This window comes from Canis aureus, chromosome 30 (genome assembly GCF_053574225.1).
Source record: "Canis aureus isolate CA01 chromosome 30, VMU_Caureus_v.1.0, whole genome shotgun sequence".
In the NCBI taxonomy this organism is placed as follows: Eukaryota; Metazoa; Chordata; class Mammalia; order Carnivora; family Canidae; genus Canis; species Canis aureus.
The window spans coordinates 4,950,117-4,969,316 of NC_135640.1; the positions used below are offsets into that span (position 1 = coordinate 4,950,117).

General features: G+C 37.1%; 1 protein-coding gene across 1 annotated transcript in view; it reads right to left on the reverse strand.

Annotated features, from left to right (window-relative positions):
• Positions 1-372: 372 nt before the first annotated feature.
• The window catches only part of HTR1F (5-hydroxytryptamine receptor 1F), a 159,802-nt gene continuing 140,974 nt past the window's right edge, over positions 373-19,200 (reverse strand). Inside the window, exon 2 of the mRNA XM_077878747.1 lies at positions 373-6,205. Coding sequence (XP_077734873.1) covers positions 5,058-6,158 — 1,101 coding nt within the window. The 5' untranslated portion in view covers positions 6,159-6,205 and the 3' untranslated portion in view covers positions 373-5,057. The remainder of the gene's footprint in view (positions 6,206-19,200) is intronic.

The following is a 19,200-nucleotide window of genomic DNA, read 5'->3' on the forward strand; positions in this document are numbered from 1 at the left end:
TCCAGGATCATGTAAATCTTATTTAACATATAAAAATCCCTTTGAAAACTTCCTTTATCTCTACATCCTCCAAGATATTTGTTAGCAATCATTCTCCAAACGTATGGCCCACTGATACACATCTGAAGGGTCTCATGACTAAGGTTTTACTAGACACTAGTAAAAGACCTTATCCTAATAATAGCTAGCCCCTCAGAGTCCTGGAAATTTCTTCCAAATTCCTTACACTTGAAACGTACACTATCCCTAACCCCTTCCCAACTTGAAACTGATTATATAATCAGCGGCCCCTCACAACCCCAGTGCAGCTCTTTCTGCTCATGGGTCCCATCCTCATGCTTTTACAAAACCACCTTTTATGCACCAAAGACATCTCAAGAATTCTTTCTTTCTTTCTTTTTTTTTTTTCAAGAATTCTTTCTTGATCATTCACTCTTGAACCCCTACATTTCACATCAATATTTGGTAGAGCAAGACATTTTCCAGGAATTGGCTTCCAATTAATTCTCCATTTTTTTGTTTTTCTGACACACAACTCTTGTATACAGAAGGACAAGTTTAGGATTGAGCTAAAGAATATGAAGATTATGCTCTACTAAGGGAACTGACATAACTGTAAGCAGGTAACATGCACACCATGAAGCACAGGAATCGGGGTGGGCAGGAAAGTTAGTTTCATCAGAAAAGGGCAAGGAAATTCGGTTTTAGAGATACAAAATGGAAATAGGTCCTACATTAAAGATTGACCCATCAACTGCCAGTGCTTGGATAAACTGATTGTACTTTAAATTTGATCCTGTGTACCTATTGTGAAACAAAACAGCAAGATACTATTAAGGTAGGCCATGCCATCCATATTCCTATATGAGTAAAGTGAAGATGGTGCTTCATAAGCAGGAGTGGGTTTTCAAACATGATTTGTACATAGTGATGTACTGAACTGAATTTAGTATCTAGTAGTTTGACTTCCTATCTTCCTTTGATGTTTTGTCCTTGCCTTTTATATATGTCCTTTATTTGAAAATATTTAGAAAAAGCAGAACAGCAATAGCACCTCCACTTATGTCTCTAGTGCTGGTATGTTTGAAATTGTAGCAGGAATTTTACCATATTATCTAATATGGTAAGCCACTTTCTATCATATTTATATTTTCTTTCTCTACCTTATCAGTTAAATATATGCATTATTATATTGTTATATTTGTTATAGATGTGAAAAATATTCTTTTTCTGTGAAAATCTTTAGCTTTCAATTACTTGAGAAATTTTCACAGAGAATAAATTCTATACATTCAGGGAAGTACATCATGTTATGTGTCATCTGTTCTTCATAAATTTCAAAGAAAGTACTGTTAAAAAACAAAAATTCAACTGAGTAAATTTGAAGATCACATTGGCTTTATTAAGTGATTCATGAATTGGGAGCTCTGAGGAATTGTACAAAATGGAAGTTTTTCATAGGAAGAAAAGTGGGGAAAGGAAGTTATTAGTAAAAGAAAAGGATTGTAGCAGGCTAGGTCACTTTACTTTAGGGGAAGAGAAGGGGCCTTACCGTGCAGATGACTTTATATTCCTTTAGGGGTCATAGAGGGCCCAGGTGACAGATTACCTCATTGGTGCTTATCAGAAAATTCCTGATTGAAGAGTTAATATTTAACATTTCTGATTAAGGTTGAACCTGCAATTAGATTAGGTATTACACCTCAGTTAGGTGACTTGGCCTAAGTGATGCCATTTGGGGTCTTCATTTTTCTTTTTAATGAGAAAATGGCAGGTTATTAGCCCTGATATTACCTACCATGTAAAGATCAAAGAGAAATCACTTACATTTGTTCATGAGGGATAGCATGATCTGTACCTTCAGCATGGGGGGAGATGCAAAGATGAAGTGATAAGTACTATAATGTGTTATGGCTCTTTTGGATTAAAGATGATTTCATACACACAGAAATAATAAACTTGATACTCCCTGAGCTCTGAGGGAAGATTTAACTTCCCTATCACTTGATAGCATTATTTCCCTGGATTTGAGCTTTAGTCCAGCTCAGAGTAGAGGGTGGTATGTTTATTTGGGTGAGCCTTACTCTGCTGGACATGTACTCCTTTGGATTAATAGGCTGTGTCTCCCAGTATAAACTAAATATGTTTCTGAGGTGGGTGTAAATATATTAATTCAACAGATTATTTCTTCTTTACCAGGTCTTTGAATAAATAAGTCACAGGATCAAATTTAAGTGAGAAAGGTCAAGAAAAAAATTTGCTATATCCTGTAGATTCTGTTTCCTTCTGTCTCTTCTGTTTTTCTTTACATTCCCACTGCCAGGATTAAGTTCAGAACTTCACCCCTTGCTTCAATTACTGGTTTGCTTACTAACAAGAAGTCATAATCACTGGTACCCTCTCTGCTCAAATCAATTCAAGTATACATACTTTTAAAAGAATTAATCTACACCTGTGATATTTCTATTTATTAAAAAGCACCAAAAAAAAAAAAAATAAAAAGCACCGATAACCACTCATTGACAGACAACCAAATTGACTATAAACTTCTTTTTCTGACATTCAAAGTCAGCCACAATAATGGCCAATTTCTCTTTTGATTTCTTCTTTTGTCCTAAATAGCTGCCATGCTATTTCATGAACAAGACTCATGAAATACTGGCAGGATTCACTCCTGATGATGCTTTTCCACTTCTCTTACTCAAACGCTATTTATTATCTATTTTAGATACATTCTTTATGAAATTTTGTTGATTTTTCTCAATGAGATATGATTAACTTTTCCTTTCAATCATCATGATTATGCAAACAACTTCCAATCCAGATCTTTGTTTTTTTTTTCTATTATAGTGTTCATTTGTCTCTTTGTTTCATCTTTTTATTTTTTTAAGTAAGCTCTATGCCCAGTGTGGGGTTCGAATGCATGACCCTAAGATCAAGAGTTGCATGCTCTACTGACTGAGGCAGCCAGGCTCCCTGTTGTGTTTCACCTTTTAAATTGTAAATGTGTTAAGGGTGAGAGACTATTTCATTATTTTCTGTACCTTCCATATAGTATATCGCAATGCCTTATACAGAATGAGAACTCTGTAAATATTTGTTAGGTTGAAGTAATGTGTCATAGATACATAAAAAAAATTAATGTAATGTATTCTTAAGTACCTGACAAGGAAAGACTATTTAAAATACACATAGACAAATCATAAGAAACTCTTAAGTATAAGAAACAAACTGAGGGTTGTTGGAAGGGGAGTGGGAGGATGGAGTAACTGGGTGATGGACATTAAGGAAGCACGTGATATAATGATCACTCAGTGTTATATAAGACTGATGAGTCATGGAACTCTACCTCTGGAACCAATAATACATATATGTTAATTACTTGAATAAATAAAATAAAAAAAATACAAAAGTGTAGCTTAAAAAAGGAGTGTATTGTTTTTGAAATGATCTTGGCTGATGTTATGCCTTCCAAAAGGCAATCTATCAACTTGCTGGTTCAAATGAAATGAAATCTCAGAAACATGGTTATTTTATTTTTTAATTCTTCTATAAGTAAGATAATAAATAGGGAAACTTATGAACTGTTTTGGCTTACTGAACTAGTGAAGAGATCGGGAGATATACAAAACATATATTTATAATTAGCATAATATGAATCTTTGCTGTTGATTTCTATCAATTGAAAAACTAGAGATGTTTTGAAAGTCAGAGGAAAGTTCTAAGAATTCCTATAACATTCACTCTAGTAAAAGGGATATATGTTTAAACTGAAGGTATGAAACTTCTGAAGTGTAAAATATCACTGACATTTTATTTATTATTATTATTATTTTTTAAAGATTTTATTTATTTATTCATGACAGAGAGAGAGAGAGAGAGGCAGAGACACAGGCAGAGGGAGAGAAGCAGGCTCCCTGCAGGGAGCCTGACGCCGGACTCTATCCCTGGTTTCTAGGATCAGGCCCTGGACTGAAGGCAGCACTAAACCGCTGAGCCACCAGGGCTGCCCAGCAACTGAGCTTTGTAACATTAACAGAAATGAAATCTCTTTTACATTTAAAAAAAGATATTAGGAATATAATATGGTGAGTAACCTAGGGTACTTAGTGCCTTAAATTTGATTCCTACGTAAACATGGGGCAATTAGAACATCTCCTCTGGAATCCTCTTGAGTTACTGTTACTAGGGTGATGTTTTGATTTCAAATGTTGGTAATACATGGTTAAGAAAATATCATTCTAGGAATTCATTTTGAACAAAGAATATGTTAAATGTGCACAAGTTCTGTATTCAGAATTATTTTGCAGTGCCTAACTCATTTTATGATTACTCTTTACTATCTAAATACAAAGACAATATCAATCTCTGACTTTGACATTCCCTCCAGTCATATTAGGAGTCCTTGTTTTTGTTTAGTTGTTTTGAATTTTTATTTTTAAGTAATCACTACACCCAACATGGGGCTCAAACTCACAACTCTGAGATCACAAATCACACTGTCTTCTGCTCTCCTGACTGAGCTGGCCAGGCGCCACAGAAATTCTTGTTTGCTCCTTTCCACCTCCTTTCTTTCCCAGGATAATATGAAGAGGGGACAGAAGTAGTTAGGTAGAGAAATGTTTGCTTTGTGGTGAATCATCTTCTCTACAGAATAATAGAATTGTATAATGAAACCATAGGATGATATAGAAATTATAGGTGTTATTAATTAACACTCTTCTGTAATTATTATAAGCCATAAACCTGGAAAATCACTACTGCTACTACTAATAATTATATACTTCTAGTTAGCCTTTTAGGGACATTGCATAGGCGAAATATTGTTATCTTCTCATTTGAGAGAAGTTATCTTCTCATTTGAGTACTCTAGAATAATGGTCAAAAGAAACATGTTTTACTCAATAAGTTTATATTCATGTTGCTATTAAAGTATGAATTATATTCTTATAATTTTAGCAGTTTGTATTTCCTTCTAAAAGGTGAAATGTTTTATCACTCAGCATTCATTTAGGTATTCCTCTCAAGAAATCCCAACCTTTTAATGATAAACTTCTTTAACATCGGCATCGTACAAGTTTTTGGAATGCTTTCTTGAAGTCTTCATTAAAGATTGTATAAATCAGTGGATTTATAAGAGAATTGAGATATCCAAGCCATGTCAAAAAATTGGACATTTCTTCAGAAATTTTACACTTTTCACAGATATTAACAACCAATTCTTTTACAAAGAATGGAAGCCAACATATTACAAATGCACCCAAGATTAATCCCAAGGTAGTGGCTGCTTTGTGTTCTCTTGTGCCTAAGATCTTTTGTCTTCTCCAAGATTTCTCATGCTTGAATTCAGACCTCAGGTTTTTCACTGTGCTATGAATTTTATCAAAGTCTGTTGATGGATCAGATAAAGATTTTTCTAGCAGGTAGGGTGTGGAGACTAGTCTAGTGCTTTTCTCACCACTCCCGAAAAGGACTTGGCCATTCACCTCCTCCTTGGCAATCCTGCTTGCTTGTCTCTTGTGGTATAATGTTTTTGCTGCTTTATATATTTTGTAGTAGAGGATCAAAATCAATGTTAATGGGATGTAGAAAGCTCCAAATGTTGAGTAAATAGTGGAAACAATGTGGTCATGTTTTATGATGCACTCATCATCTCGGCTAGTTCCTTGGTGCCTCCAGAATAAAGGAGGCATAGAAATAAAAATAGATATAATCCAAACAATTATAATCATAATGCCAGCATGCTTGGGAGTCCTTTTCCTGGAGTACTTCACAGCATCTGTGATCGCCCGATACCGATCCAAAGCTATAGCAGAGAGATGTAAGATGGAACACGTGCAGCATGTAATGTCAACACTCAGCCAAATGTCACAGGCCACCTGTCCCATAATCCAGCTTTCTCTGGCAATGTACACAATGCTGAAAGGCATCACCAGGACAGCTACAAGAAAATCTGTGACTGCGAGGGAGCAAATTAAATAGTTGGCTGGGTGGTGCAGCTTCCGGGTCACAATAATTGCAGCAATCACAAGGGAGTTGATGGTCGTTGTCATCAATGCAAGCCCAGAGAGAGTGAGGGACACCAGAATTTTGGATGGCATTCTGTTTAACAGTTCTTCTGAGGTCAAGTTTTGATCAGATGAGTTTAAGAAATCCATTTTTGGGGTTTTTATTAAAAGATTAATATAGCTGAAAAAATGGATACCTGTAACAAAGGAAGAGAAAATCAATTCAGAGAAGTGTTCAAAATTTTTTCTCTCCCTTTCAGAATAAATGTTTAAAAAGTATATGTATATATTTTCCTAGAATATTCTATGGATTAAAAGAAATGGGAGTTAAGATTATAGATTTTCTTTTCTTTTCATTTGATTAAAAAATTCCAATGAGAACAGTAACAAACAGTAACTTTCAAAACATTTCTTCAAATACAGCTCAAATTAAACAATTTTTATGAGAAAACTTAACCTATTATTCAGTAAAATTTTTACCATCACAGAATTGCATTTAAAAGCTGTATTAATCCTAGCTATGTTTTCCCTTATCTCTTCAGAAAAAGTTTAATAGCACATACCATTAGTATATATGTATGCATTATGTAATATAATATAAGAAAATATCATAGTAAAGGCAGTATTCAAAAATCATAAACAGTTCTGTACTTAATTCAGTTGTGTTGCAGACATTATCATTGGGCTCATGGAGACTAAAGGAATTTTTGTAAAGGGGAAATAATTAAAAATATCTTTGGTATATCCCTAGCGTTCTATGATCATTTTATGAAATTAGAAAAATGTCAAAGTGTTTAGAAGTCTTTGTGAATATAAGTAGTTCATTTGGTTTAAAAAGATGAAATAAAGTTAGTTGGAGTCAAATAGCCATGAAACACTGCTCACTAATACAGTGACATATATGACCAAGTAACTCACTTAACAGGGTGAACTTGCCAGCTTGGAGAGCTTACAATGGCACCCACTCTGAAATGGAAATTATTTTCTTTACAAGTCACCATTGTGAGCTTAGACCATATAACTACTTCTGAAAGAGGACACTCAAACATGTCTTATAATTTTTGCTTCCGTCCATGCTATTGCTTAATTATAAGTCAAACAAGAGCAATTGGAGTGTAATGAAATAGGATTAATCTTTTTTTATAAGATAGTATTTTAAAGTTTGTGTTGTTTTACATCAGTCTTTCTTTCTTTCTTTCTTTCTTTCTTTCTTTCTTTCTTTCTTTCTTTCTTTTTTTAATTTATTTATTCATTCATGAGAGACGCAGATTGAGAGAGAGGCAGAGACATAGAGGGAGAAGCAGGCTCCATGCAGGGAGCTCAGTGTGAGACCTGATCCCTCCCGGATCCCGGGATCACGATTTGAGCCAAAGGCAAGCACCCAACTGCTGAGCCACCCCAGGCATCCCTCTTTTTAAATAATTCTTTAGCAGCTAAGTATTTCTTTTTTTTTTTTAAGATTTAACTTTTTTATTCATGAGACAGAGAGAGAGAGAGAGAGAGGCAGAGACACAGGCAGAGGGAGAACCAGGCTCCATTCCACGCAGGGAGCCTGATGCGGAACTCGATCCCGGGTCTCCAGGATCACGCCCTTGGCTGAAGGCAGCGCTAAACCGCTGAGCTACCTGGGCTGCCCAGCAGCTAAGTATTTCTTAAGAAAAGATAGAGAAGACAGAAATCTGAAACTTTATTCTTAGTTATAACTATTATTGTACTTCCATATTACTTAAATTATTTTTATTTTTTTTTATTTTTATTTTTTTAAAATATTTTATTTATTTATGACAGATACAGAGAGAGAGAGAGGCAGAGACACAGGCAGAGGGAGAAGCAGGCTCCATGCACCGGGAGCCCGATGTGGGACTCGATCCCGGGTCTCCAGGATCACTCCCTGGGGCAAAGGCAGGCGCCAAACCGCTGCGCCACCCAGGGATCCCTATTTTTACTTTAAAGTGATTATGTTTCATTTGTTGGAACAATACTTTAAAAACCATAAAACAATACTTTAAAATACTTGACATTATTATATCGCTTCCTATGAAGTGTGTGTGTGTGTGTACAATAAAGCCTTGAGGTACAGCATATCTAGTATTCTACCTGTGTTTGGTTATCAGTACTAAATTTAATTTTTATTTTCCAATATTCATTGAAGGCAGATGCTGATGGCTTGCTCCTAAGCAAATTGAGTGGCACAAGAAATGTGAACACCTACTACTCAGAAAATGAGTCATTGTCCTGTGTGTAATTGAGAAGGCATTATATATCTACATTATTTGTATCAACACTTACCTGTTTGTGAAGGGCAACTAAGCTCCAAAGAGTGGAAGCTAAAGTTTCCTTAGAAATTCTAAACCCATGGTTCTCTGCTTTTGTTTTCCTCAGTACCATCAAGAAGACTGTGAAAAAACACAGATTACTGCCTCTCCCCTTCTTTGGAGCTAGCTATTCAGTAAAACTGGGACCTCAAACTTGCATTTCTTTTTTTTTTTTTAATTTTATTTATTCATGAGAGACACACACAGAGAGAGAGGTAGAGATATAGGCAGAGGGAGAAGCAGGCTTGCCTCAGAGAGCCTGATGAGACCCCAGGATCATGACCTAGGCAAAGGCAGATGCTCAACCACTGAACCACCAGGCACCCCTCAAACTTGCATTTCTAACAAGGTCCCAGGTGTTGGTGTTGCTGCTGCTGTTGGTCCAGGGAGTGAGGTTTTTTGGGAGAACCCAACATGGCTGTTACTCACTGTTTGTCTAATTCTTTTACTGCTATTGCATCTATGAGTTCCTCTCAATTGAGAGTAGTTCTGAAATTTCTGCTATATGAGTTAGGTCATATGACCATATTTCCTAAACCCATACTGGGTCATAGGGCCTGAGGCATAATGGTATGGTTAGCTGTACCATTGGGATTGTTATGAAAATCCTTGCTATATCAATGGATCTCATAGTCTTTAGCTATTTTATCTTGAAATACATTTAGGCAGTCAATGGTTACAGATGAAATGTTTACTCCAAGCCAGTTAGACATATTAGAAACATGGTAGATTAATTAGTTTCTACCTTCCGTCTAATTCTCCCCTGCCCCGCTGCCATTCTCTCATCATAAAACTTGTACCAAGTAGTCAATTAAAAACTAAATATTTTCCTGATCAGTTAATTCTTTCCAACAGTGTTTATTTACTGTTTAATTAATTAGTTTATTATTTAGTACCAAGGGAATTTATCTTGTGTTTATTTAGTATTATAGGAGTTGATTTAAAAGTGATGACATTTTCCATATTATAAGCAAAAATAACTTTCCACTTTAATTTGCCTGATAAAGAGTTTTGACATAAAAGTCTTTCCAGAAATAATTCTGAAATAACATTTTGAATAGAATATTGAAAAAGAGAAACTGTTTGGAAATAGTTATATGTGGTTTCATAATAAAAATGAATTCTATTGGTAAATAAACCAACTTAAAATTAGCAGGTGGATTATTTAATAATTCAGCTGAATCCTCTAAGAATCATATCATAGCATCTAAATTAAGCTCAATAAAATGGTAGTTAATGCTAAAGAAAAAATAAAAATGTATTATATAAAATTTATTGTGGTTTCTAAGAAATCTTCCCATTATTAAATTTAGAAAACTAATCTTCTGATAGTTGTTTTTGTCAAAAACAACAACAACAAAAAAGGGAAAACAAATGTAAACAATCACAATTGGGTTTCTTTTTCTTTTTGTTTTATTTTCCTTGCCACTTATAATTAAAATTTCAGTAAGCCATATACCTTCATTAATTCATACATGACCTCCAATCAGATTCCTATTTTTTTACATCTTAAATGTGGGGCTAGGTCTCACGATCCTGAGATCAGACCTAAGTCAAAACCAAGAATCCAAGGCTCAACTGACTGCGCCACCCAGGTGCCACAAGTTAGGAGCAATTATTATTTCTCATTTCATATATAAGGAAACTGAGGTACCAAAGTTTAACAAATTTCTCTATGATGACAACATAAATAATTGTTAGGACAAACCCATTCCCTTAATCACCATTTTCCTGTCAGTGAAAAATTTATTATTTTACTTAAAAACTCTGTTCTAGTAATGAGATCTACAAAGTAACTACTTTTTTTTTGTAAAGTAAAGATTTTGTTATAGAGTAACAACCATCTTCAAATGCAGGCAAATATCCAGTACAATGAACCTCTTATTTCTTGATAAGGATGTTTAGGATAGTGACTATGTCTAAATATGTAAATTGCAATAGAAATGTATTCATAGTGTTTTCAAAAATTTTTTTTACTGCCTTTCTAATTTAGATACTTTGTGTTCTCATTATATTTCTTTAAGAGATATTTACTGAGTTCTATTTATGTGCTGATTAATCTGTTAGGTATAAAATATGGCAAGAAACAAACATATCCCTGAACAAAACAAAACAGCAAACAACACGTTGTCCTTTTTTTTTTTTTTTTTAAGACTTTATGTATTTACTTAACACAGTGAGAACACAAGTGGGGCTGAGGGGGAGGGAGTGGCAGAGGGAGAAGCAGGCTCCCCGCTGAGCAGGGAGCCTTATGTGCCCTGAGCCAAAGGCAGACACTCTTTTTTTTTTTTTTCTTAAGATTTTATTTATTTATTCATGAGACACACACACACACAGAGGCAGAGACATAGACAGAGGGAGAAGCAGGCTCCTCTTAGGGAGTGGATGTGGGACTCGATCTCAGGACTCCAGGATCACACCCTGAGCTGAAGGCAGGTGCTTAACTGCTGAGCCACCCAGGCATCCCCAAAGGCAGACACTTAACTGACTCAGCCACCCAGGTGCCCAACACATTGTTCTTAAGAATCTAACACAATAATGAAACAGCCAAACATATAATTGTAATACAACAAAACAATACAATAAGGGCATAATAGAGGTGTATATAGTGTCCTAGAAAAACGAATGAGGGAGAATTAATCATACCATGTGATTAATGATACCAGTGAAAGCCTTTTAAGGTACAGGGGAAAGCAGAGGTGTATAAACACAGGGTGTGAACTTCTGCAAAATGGCAGCATAGAAAGACTGAATTTACCTCCTCCCATGGACACACCAAATTTACAGCTATATATGGATCATTTCCCTCTGAAAAAGATCTGAAAATTAGAAAAACTGCTTCTCCACAACAAAGAATTAAAAAAGGGCAGCCCCAGTGGCGCAGCGGCGCCCAGGGCGTGATCCTGGAGACCCTGGATTGAGTCCTAAGTCAGGCTCCCTGCATGAAGTCTGCTTCTCCCTCTGCCTGTGTCTCTGCCTCTCTCTCTCTCTCTCTCTGCATCTCTATGAATAAATAAATAAAATCTTTAAAAAACCCAAAGAATTAAAAAAGACCACATCCAGACAAGTAGAAGAGGCAGAGATACTGTTTCACCAAAAAGCCATCCCTGGTGTGGTGATACACAAAAGGGTGGGGATCTCACCAGTCTGGTTCTTCCTCTGGAGGAGAAATGTGTTGGTGCTCCACATTAGGTACCTAACCCATAGGATCTGTACTGGAGAGATAAGCCTCTAAACTTCTGACTTAGACATCTAAGGGACCCAAAGTGATGTAGAAATCTGAGATTTCCCTTTGAGTGGGCTCAGGTGTGGTCTCACTTGTCCTGAGACCCAGCAAGAGAAAAGCAATTTGAAAAGTGCCTAGACTATATGTGAAGGAGATTCATTTGCTAATCTAAAAGCATCTTCTGGAGGGGCTTAAGGTAGTTGAAACTCTCCCTGGATACAGAGGCACTGGTGGACACCATTTTTGCACATTTCACCATCTTTGCACATTTCACCTACCCTGTGAAGGTAGGTGAGCTTAGACATCGCATCCTTCTGCTATATTGCTAAGACAAGTAGGGTGAGTGGTTGCAGTGCTGTCATGCTGCCTTCTAGAAGTTGGAGAGCCCAGATGTTTGCAGCACTTCCCTGTTCCCTGGTGGGGTCAGGTGAGCATGAGTGGTTGTAGTGTTCTCCAGTTCCCCGGTTAAAACATTGGGTGGTTATAACATCCAGCCCCCGACTAACTGGGGCTGGTGAGCAACAGATGCTGCAGAATGTCACAGCATTCTCCTGCTCCCAGCTTAAAGTCAGCACACATACAGACAAGACACTTTCCCACTGCATTCCTGAAGCCCGTGCATGCCTGCAGTCAAAACATTTCTCTGCTGCTATTCTGAAACCTGGAAGAGTGCCCCACCTCCTGCACTCTGGTTTCCTAGCTAAGGCCAGCAGGCACATGCAGTACATACAGAGGGGATCCTTTAACTGCCAGGCCCTCATGATTGAGGGGGCTGGGATTCCTGAGCTCCCAATAATGTAACAATCAGAAGACAGCTCTTGGCAGGCCACCTCTCTCAGGGAACTATATAGACAGCAGACTGAAATACAACTCAAGGCTTCCTGTGAAAAAGATCAGTTTTCTTAGCCTGGAACTTCAGCCTAAGGGACAGGCTTCAGGTTTCCCATACGACTAGAAGTTAAGGAGGGTTTCCCAAAACATAAGCAGGGAGAAATCATCCTTGTGCACTGTGCCCCTCCCCCACAGCCTTCCAGTGCTTGATGAGACCTCTCTGGAGCTTCACACTCCTCTGGAGCCCCAATTTTTGGGACTATCACTTACAGGATACCTCCAGATCCCCTGGTCCAGAGGCTAGAAGGGATTTTGATTGAGGTCCCACATGACTGTATATATCTGCATAATTTAAAAGCTATTGCCTCAGGGTCTAACTTCCAATCAGCCTGAAACTAGGTGCTAAATGAGATTCCTCCCCTTGGCTCACAGACAGGTCTTGGCACACTGTCCACAACTAGGGCACATCAAGAATAAATCAGGTGGTTTAAATAATCACAAAGGTTTGAGAGACAACCAAAAGCTAGGTTGAATAAGAAGGATCATCACCTATACAAGGACACTCCTTAAAGAACGAGAAGGAGAGAACTGTTTCACCTAATACATAGAAGAAACACAGAGTCAGGCAAAATGAGGAAACAAAGAAATATGTTCCAAATGAAAGAACAAGACAAAACCTCAGAAAAAGGCCATAGTGATAAGAAGATAAGTAATCTACCTGGTAAAGAATTCAAAGTAATGGTTATAAGAATGGTCACTGAACTGGGGATAAAAATGGATGTACACAATGAAAAATTCAAAGATAGAAAATATCAAACAGAAGTCCCAGATCTGAAGAATACAATAAATGAACTGAAAAATAAACTAAAGGGGTCCACAGCAGACTAGATGAAGTAGAAGAACAGATCAGTGAGCTGGAAGACAAAGCAATGGAACTCACCCAGACAGAGCAGCAAAACAAAAACAAACAACTTATGAGGATGAAGATAACCTAAGTGACCTATGGGAACATCAAGTGGAATATAATTTGCATTATAGGGGTCCCAGAAGGAGAAGAGAGAGAAATAAATGGGCCGAAAACTTATATGAAGAAATTGTGGCTGAAAACTTCCATAACCTATGGCAGGAAACTGACATCTAGCTCCATAAGCCCAGAAAGTTCCAAATAAGATGAACCCAAAGAGATAAACCACATCAAGACACATTAGAGTTAAAATGATGCAAGTTGAATATAAAGAGAGAATCTTAAAAGTAGCAAGAGAAAAACAAATTGTTTGCATAAAAGGGAACCCCAATAAAACCATCAGCAGGTTTCTCAGCAGAAACTTTGCAGGTCAGAAAATACTGGCCTGACATATTCAAAGTTCTAGAAGGAAAAGACTTGGTTGGAAAACCAAGAATATTGTACCTCACAAGACTACCATTTAGAATTGAAGGAGATATAAAGAGTTTTCCAGACAAGTAAGAGCCAAAGGAGTTCATTGCTACTAGATCATTTTTATAAGAAATATTAAAGGAACTTCTTTAAGCTGAAAATAAATAGTACTAATTAACAGCAAGAAAGTACATGAGAGTAAAAATCTTACTGGAAATGGTAAATACAGAGTAAAGGTACTGGATTAATAACAAAGTTATTGTGAAGGTTAAAAGACAAAATTAGTAAAATTAACTAAAATATAATTAGTTAAGGGAAACAATAAAAAGATGTAAAGTGTGACTTCAAAAATATATCACATGGGAGGGAACAAAAATGTAGAGTTTTGGAATGTGTTCAGATTTAAGTTTATATAAACTTAAAACACACACACACATACATATCTCTCTCTCTCAAAAAGATGAGGAAATGCGAGGCATATAGCAGACACTGATTTGAATCCATCTGGGCAAATGCTGTCAACGTGCTCTGTTCTGAGGGTTAGAAATGTACCCTCATTAGATCCACTTCTACTTGTTAATCTGGTTCCCTAATTCTCTGTGGCTCTTGAATCCTTTCTCTGGGCTCTTGACTCTGCTCTCAGAGAGATCCTGTTTTGTTTTGTTTTTTTTTTTTATGAGAAATAGTTTGCATTTACAGTTAAGTAAATTTCACCGCCCATTTTCTGCCTATAGAAAATCTTTTCATTTTAGAAACTTTGTTTCCCTATGAATCTGATTGGAAGTCATGACAGGCCCCCAGATGCCACATGCATAGTTTTACAAGGTAGACTTCTCTTTGGTTTGCTTAGAATATTAGAACTGTGGGACAACATCCTTAAGATTCTCAGAAGCCCTTTCACTAGCTGAGGGCTCTACTAGGTATTCCCTTAAGCCTTTCTGAAGTCTTTTTTTTTTTTTTTTTAAGATTTTATTGATTTATTCATGACACACACACACACACACACACACACAGAGGGAGGGAGAGGCAGAGACACAGGCAGAGGGAGGAGGGAGAAGCAGGCTCCATGCAGGGAGCCTGTGGAACTTGATCCAGGGTCTCCGGAATCACGCCCTGGATTGAAGGCAGCGCTAAACCGCTGAGCCACCTGGGCTGCCCTGAAAAATCTTTTTTTTTTTTTTTTAAGATTTATTTATTTATTTATTCATGATAGACATAGAGAGAGGCAGAGACACAGGCAGAGGGAGAAGCAGGCTCCATGCCAGGAGCCCAACGTGGGACTCGATCCCGGGGCTCCAGGATCACACCTGGGCTGAAGGCAGCGCTAAACCGCTGAGCCACCAGGGCTGCCCAAGGCTTTCTGAAGTCTTAATAAATGATATTACAAGCATACCCTTGATCTATTCTTTGTCCTGAGGCCACTTTTACTTCGAGAATCTTTTGCTGTCTAGACAGATCAATGATATGAAATATGTTTTGTTTTCCTATCTTGGCAAGTCCTGACTCATATATTTCTTCTAAATTTTACTTGCAAACTTCAGTTTATTTTTTTCTTTCCACACCTTATTATACACAGCTAAAAAACTGTCAGTTGGCACTTTAAACATTTTGCCTAGATCCATAAGTTCATCAAGCACATTTTATCTTTCAAGTCACTGGAGACCACACTTTTACAAATTATTTTGTTACTACATAACATGGGCTGCCCTTTTCCTAGTTTCCAAGATGCTTTCACCACCTCCTTCCAGCCCCAGTAAAATTTGTTCACTTATAGTCTTCTCACTGTTTTTTCAGTATACTGCCTTGTTCCAAAGCCAATGTCATGTATTTTGATGCTGAGTTTACAAAGATGGACTGTGCTTGAGTGTTGGTTGTCATTTTGGCATCCCTATGAACTTCCAATACCTTCAATGTAAAGGAGAAGTAGGGAACTATATTACCCAGAATATCCTTCTCTAAATCTGGCTTTAGAGTTTGATAGTGAGAGGAATTCCCACGAAGTTTGGTGAGTAGAAGAGAAGGCTGGTTAATGACTCTCTGAAGGTGGTTGCAGCCAGATACATGGTCAAACATTGACAGCAGCTTCTGTGTACTCTTATAAATAGTTGTTGGAAATTTTCTCAGATATTTTGAGAACTACAATAGTTTCCAAGAAAGTCTTTGAGAACTATCTACTTAGGGACTTTAGGTTAAGGTGCTGTAGGCAACAATTGGATTGAATTACATTTTAACTTTCCTAATCTTTCCCCCCTTGGTGTTCAACATCAACATAACTCCAATATCTTCATTAAACACTTTATTATATTTTAGTGACTCAGTTTCCTGACCGGTCCCAGAATAATACATGCGGATACACTGCTAAGTGATTGTTGGAAATTAATAACCAAAGCAGCTTTAACAGAGTACTGAAAATATGAAGCAATATTTTCATTAAGACCTTTAATGAAAACAGTTTTTAAAAAAGATTTTATTTATTTATTCATGAGAGACCCAGAGCCACAGGCAGAGAAAGAAGCAGGCTCCCAATGGGGAACTGGATGCGGGACTTAATCCCAGGATCCTAAGATCATGACTTGAGCCACTGAGCCACCCAGGTGCCCCTGAAAGCAGTTTTAACCATGGAAAAGTTAACCAGCTTTAACTAAATCTTAAAAATGTTTAGAAAGAAGAGAGCAATTCTGATGTTAGATGAAATTTACATATTCACATATTTCATTGCATGAATGATTCTGTTTATTGTTTTCAAGAGATACCTGCATGGTAGTCTGCTAAAGCTGGGAAAACAAATTGCAACAATGAAAGATCTTTTTTTTTTTTTTAAAGATTTTATTTATTTATTCATGAGAGACAGAGAGAGAGAGAGACAGAGAGAGAGAGAGAGGCAGAGACACAGGCAGAGGGAGAAGCAGGCTCCATGCCAGGAGCCCAATGCAAGACTTGATCCCGGGACTCCAGGATCGCGCCCTGGGCCAAAGGCAGGCACCAAACTGCTGAGCCACACACGGATTCCCCCCCCACCCATTTTTAAAAATATTTTATTTATTTATTCATGAGAGACACACAGAGAGAGGCAGAGACACAGGCAGAGGGAAAAGCAGGCTCCCTGCAGGGGTCCTGATGTGGGACTTGATTCCAGGACCCTGGGATCATGCCCTGAGCCAAAGGCAGATGCTCAACCACTGAGCCACCCAGGTGTCCCACAACAATGAAAAATCTTATGGAAGGTTACAGTACATTTAGTGAACTGTGAAACTATCTATAGAAGCACCTGTTATGGAAAAGGAAGAAAATACTGCACAAACTCAATATGTTATACTACTTCCTTTATTTGTTGCTGAAACCTAGCATAGAAGAAGCTGAATGTGTATATGTGTATGAGCAGAAGAAGGATGGAGAATATGGAAGGGGTGGGGTTGTGAAGGTAGTAAGAACTGGTGTTTATTCCTGATACTGGGGCTTCAGTTTATTAAGAGACTATCATATATTGTGAATAAAGGCCACACTGCTTGAGTTAAATAAATCTTCATTTGAAGCTTGTCTCCTCACCGGTATGAGCTCAAAAAGTCATTTTAGCTTTCAAACACTCACCTTCTTTGGTGAAGTGAAGATGATAAGAGTCAAACCTTTTATTTATTTATTTTTAGACCAATAGTCTTTATTTCCTTACTTGAGAATGTTTTTTTTCTTTTTTAAGGATTTATTTATTTATTCATGAGAGACACATACAGAGAGGCAGAGACACAGGCAGGGGGAGAAGCAGGCTCCCTATAGGGAGCTCGATGTGGGACTCGATCATAAGACTCCAGGATCATGCCCTGAGCCAAAGACAGACGCTCAACTGCTGAGCCACCAGGCGTCCCTAGAGTCAAAACTTTTAAAGTGTTATTGAAGATTAAATATAAATCCATTAGGTCCTGGCACCTAATAAACTCAATATTTATATTTGTCCTTTAGAGGGGCTAGCAACCTCTTCCTTCAGTATTGTCATTAGCATTAGTGAAAGCATTAAATGCATCTACAGGGTAAAAAATATTACAGTATTTTTATTTTTACCTCAGTCTTCTTTTTATGGTATCTATAGTAATTGTCTAATGCCGTTTTCTAATGCCAAGTGTTTTTTTTTTTTTTTTTTTTTTTTTTTTATGATAGTCACACAGAGAGAGAGGAGAGAGGCAGAGACATAGGCAGAGGGAGAAGCAAGCTCCATGCACCGGGAGCCCGACGTGGGATTCGATCCCGGGTCTCCAGGATCGCGCCCCGGGCCAAAGGCAGGCGCTAAACCGCTGCGCCACCCAGGGATCCCGCCAAGTTTTCTAATTCCACAATAAGAAGGTGGTGGTGGGAGGAAACAATGTGCAATTACCATAACTGAGAAATGATGTACTCTTTTAATATTTGAGTTAAAAATGGAAAACAATATGTTAGCAAGCTAGAGATCAAATTTTGAAATACATGTTCATGATCTTTCTTTCCTCCTTGCCTAGCATTACCTCATCTTGAGTATTCAGTAAGGCAAATAGTTCACTCCATACTGACACTGGATATAATAATGTCTTATGTAAGTGTTTATTACCAGCAACTAGACAAAGAATCTAGAAATTCTGTACCTTTACTGGAAGGTTACTGAAAAGTTGAATTTTAACTATATGCTAGATATGAAGAATATTTTTAAAAATTTCTTTTTAAAAAACATTTATTTATTTTGAGAGAGAGAGAGAGAGAGTGTGTATAGGATGGGGGAGGGCAGAGGGTGAAGGAGAGAGAGGATCTTAAGCAGACACCCCACTGAGCATGGAGCTCAGTGTGGGGCTTGACCCCATGACCTTGAGACCATGACCTGAGCCAAAATCAGAACTCACACCCCAGCCAACTGAACCACCTGGGCACCCCTAAAAAATTTCTTTCTCAAATTAATTATTAGCTATCTGGTAAATATCTTAACTTAGATACTTAATTTTGTATTCCTAATCTAGAATAAAATAATAGATTGGACAAGTCTTTCTCAAAGTTTGCGGAGACAATGGCTAAGTTTACCTGAACATGAATAAAAATGCCATAGTAAATTATTTTCTAAAAAAAAAAAAAATCACATGGTTGGAATGTGTTAAAACTCAGTGAAAGCTATTGTGAGGTTAAGAGTTCTAATTTTGCTTATGTTGTTGTTATATAAAAATTTTTTTAAAAGAGTTCTAATTTTAGTGATGATTTTTGATTTGACAACTTCAGTCTTTTTGATGCATAATAACTAGTTATCCACACCAAGCTGGAAAGGTTTAAGCAATTTCAAGCACTACAATCTCTTTTTTTTTCCCTCTGCTTTTTAAAAAATTAACTATTTATTTTTTTAAGCCAGCACTTGAAAACCATCAATTATATTTTATATTTTAAGCAAATTTAACTGGTGGGATGAAAGGTATTTCACTTGATTAGGATGTATGCCTCTCC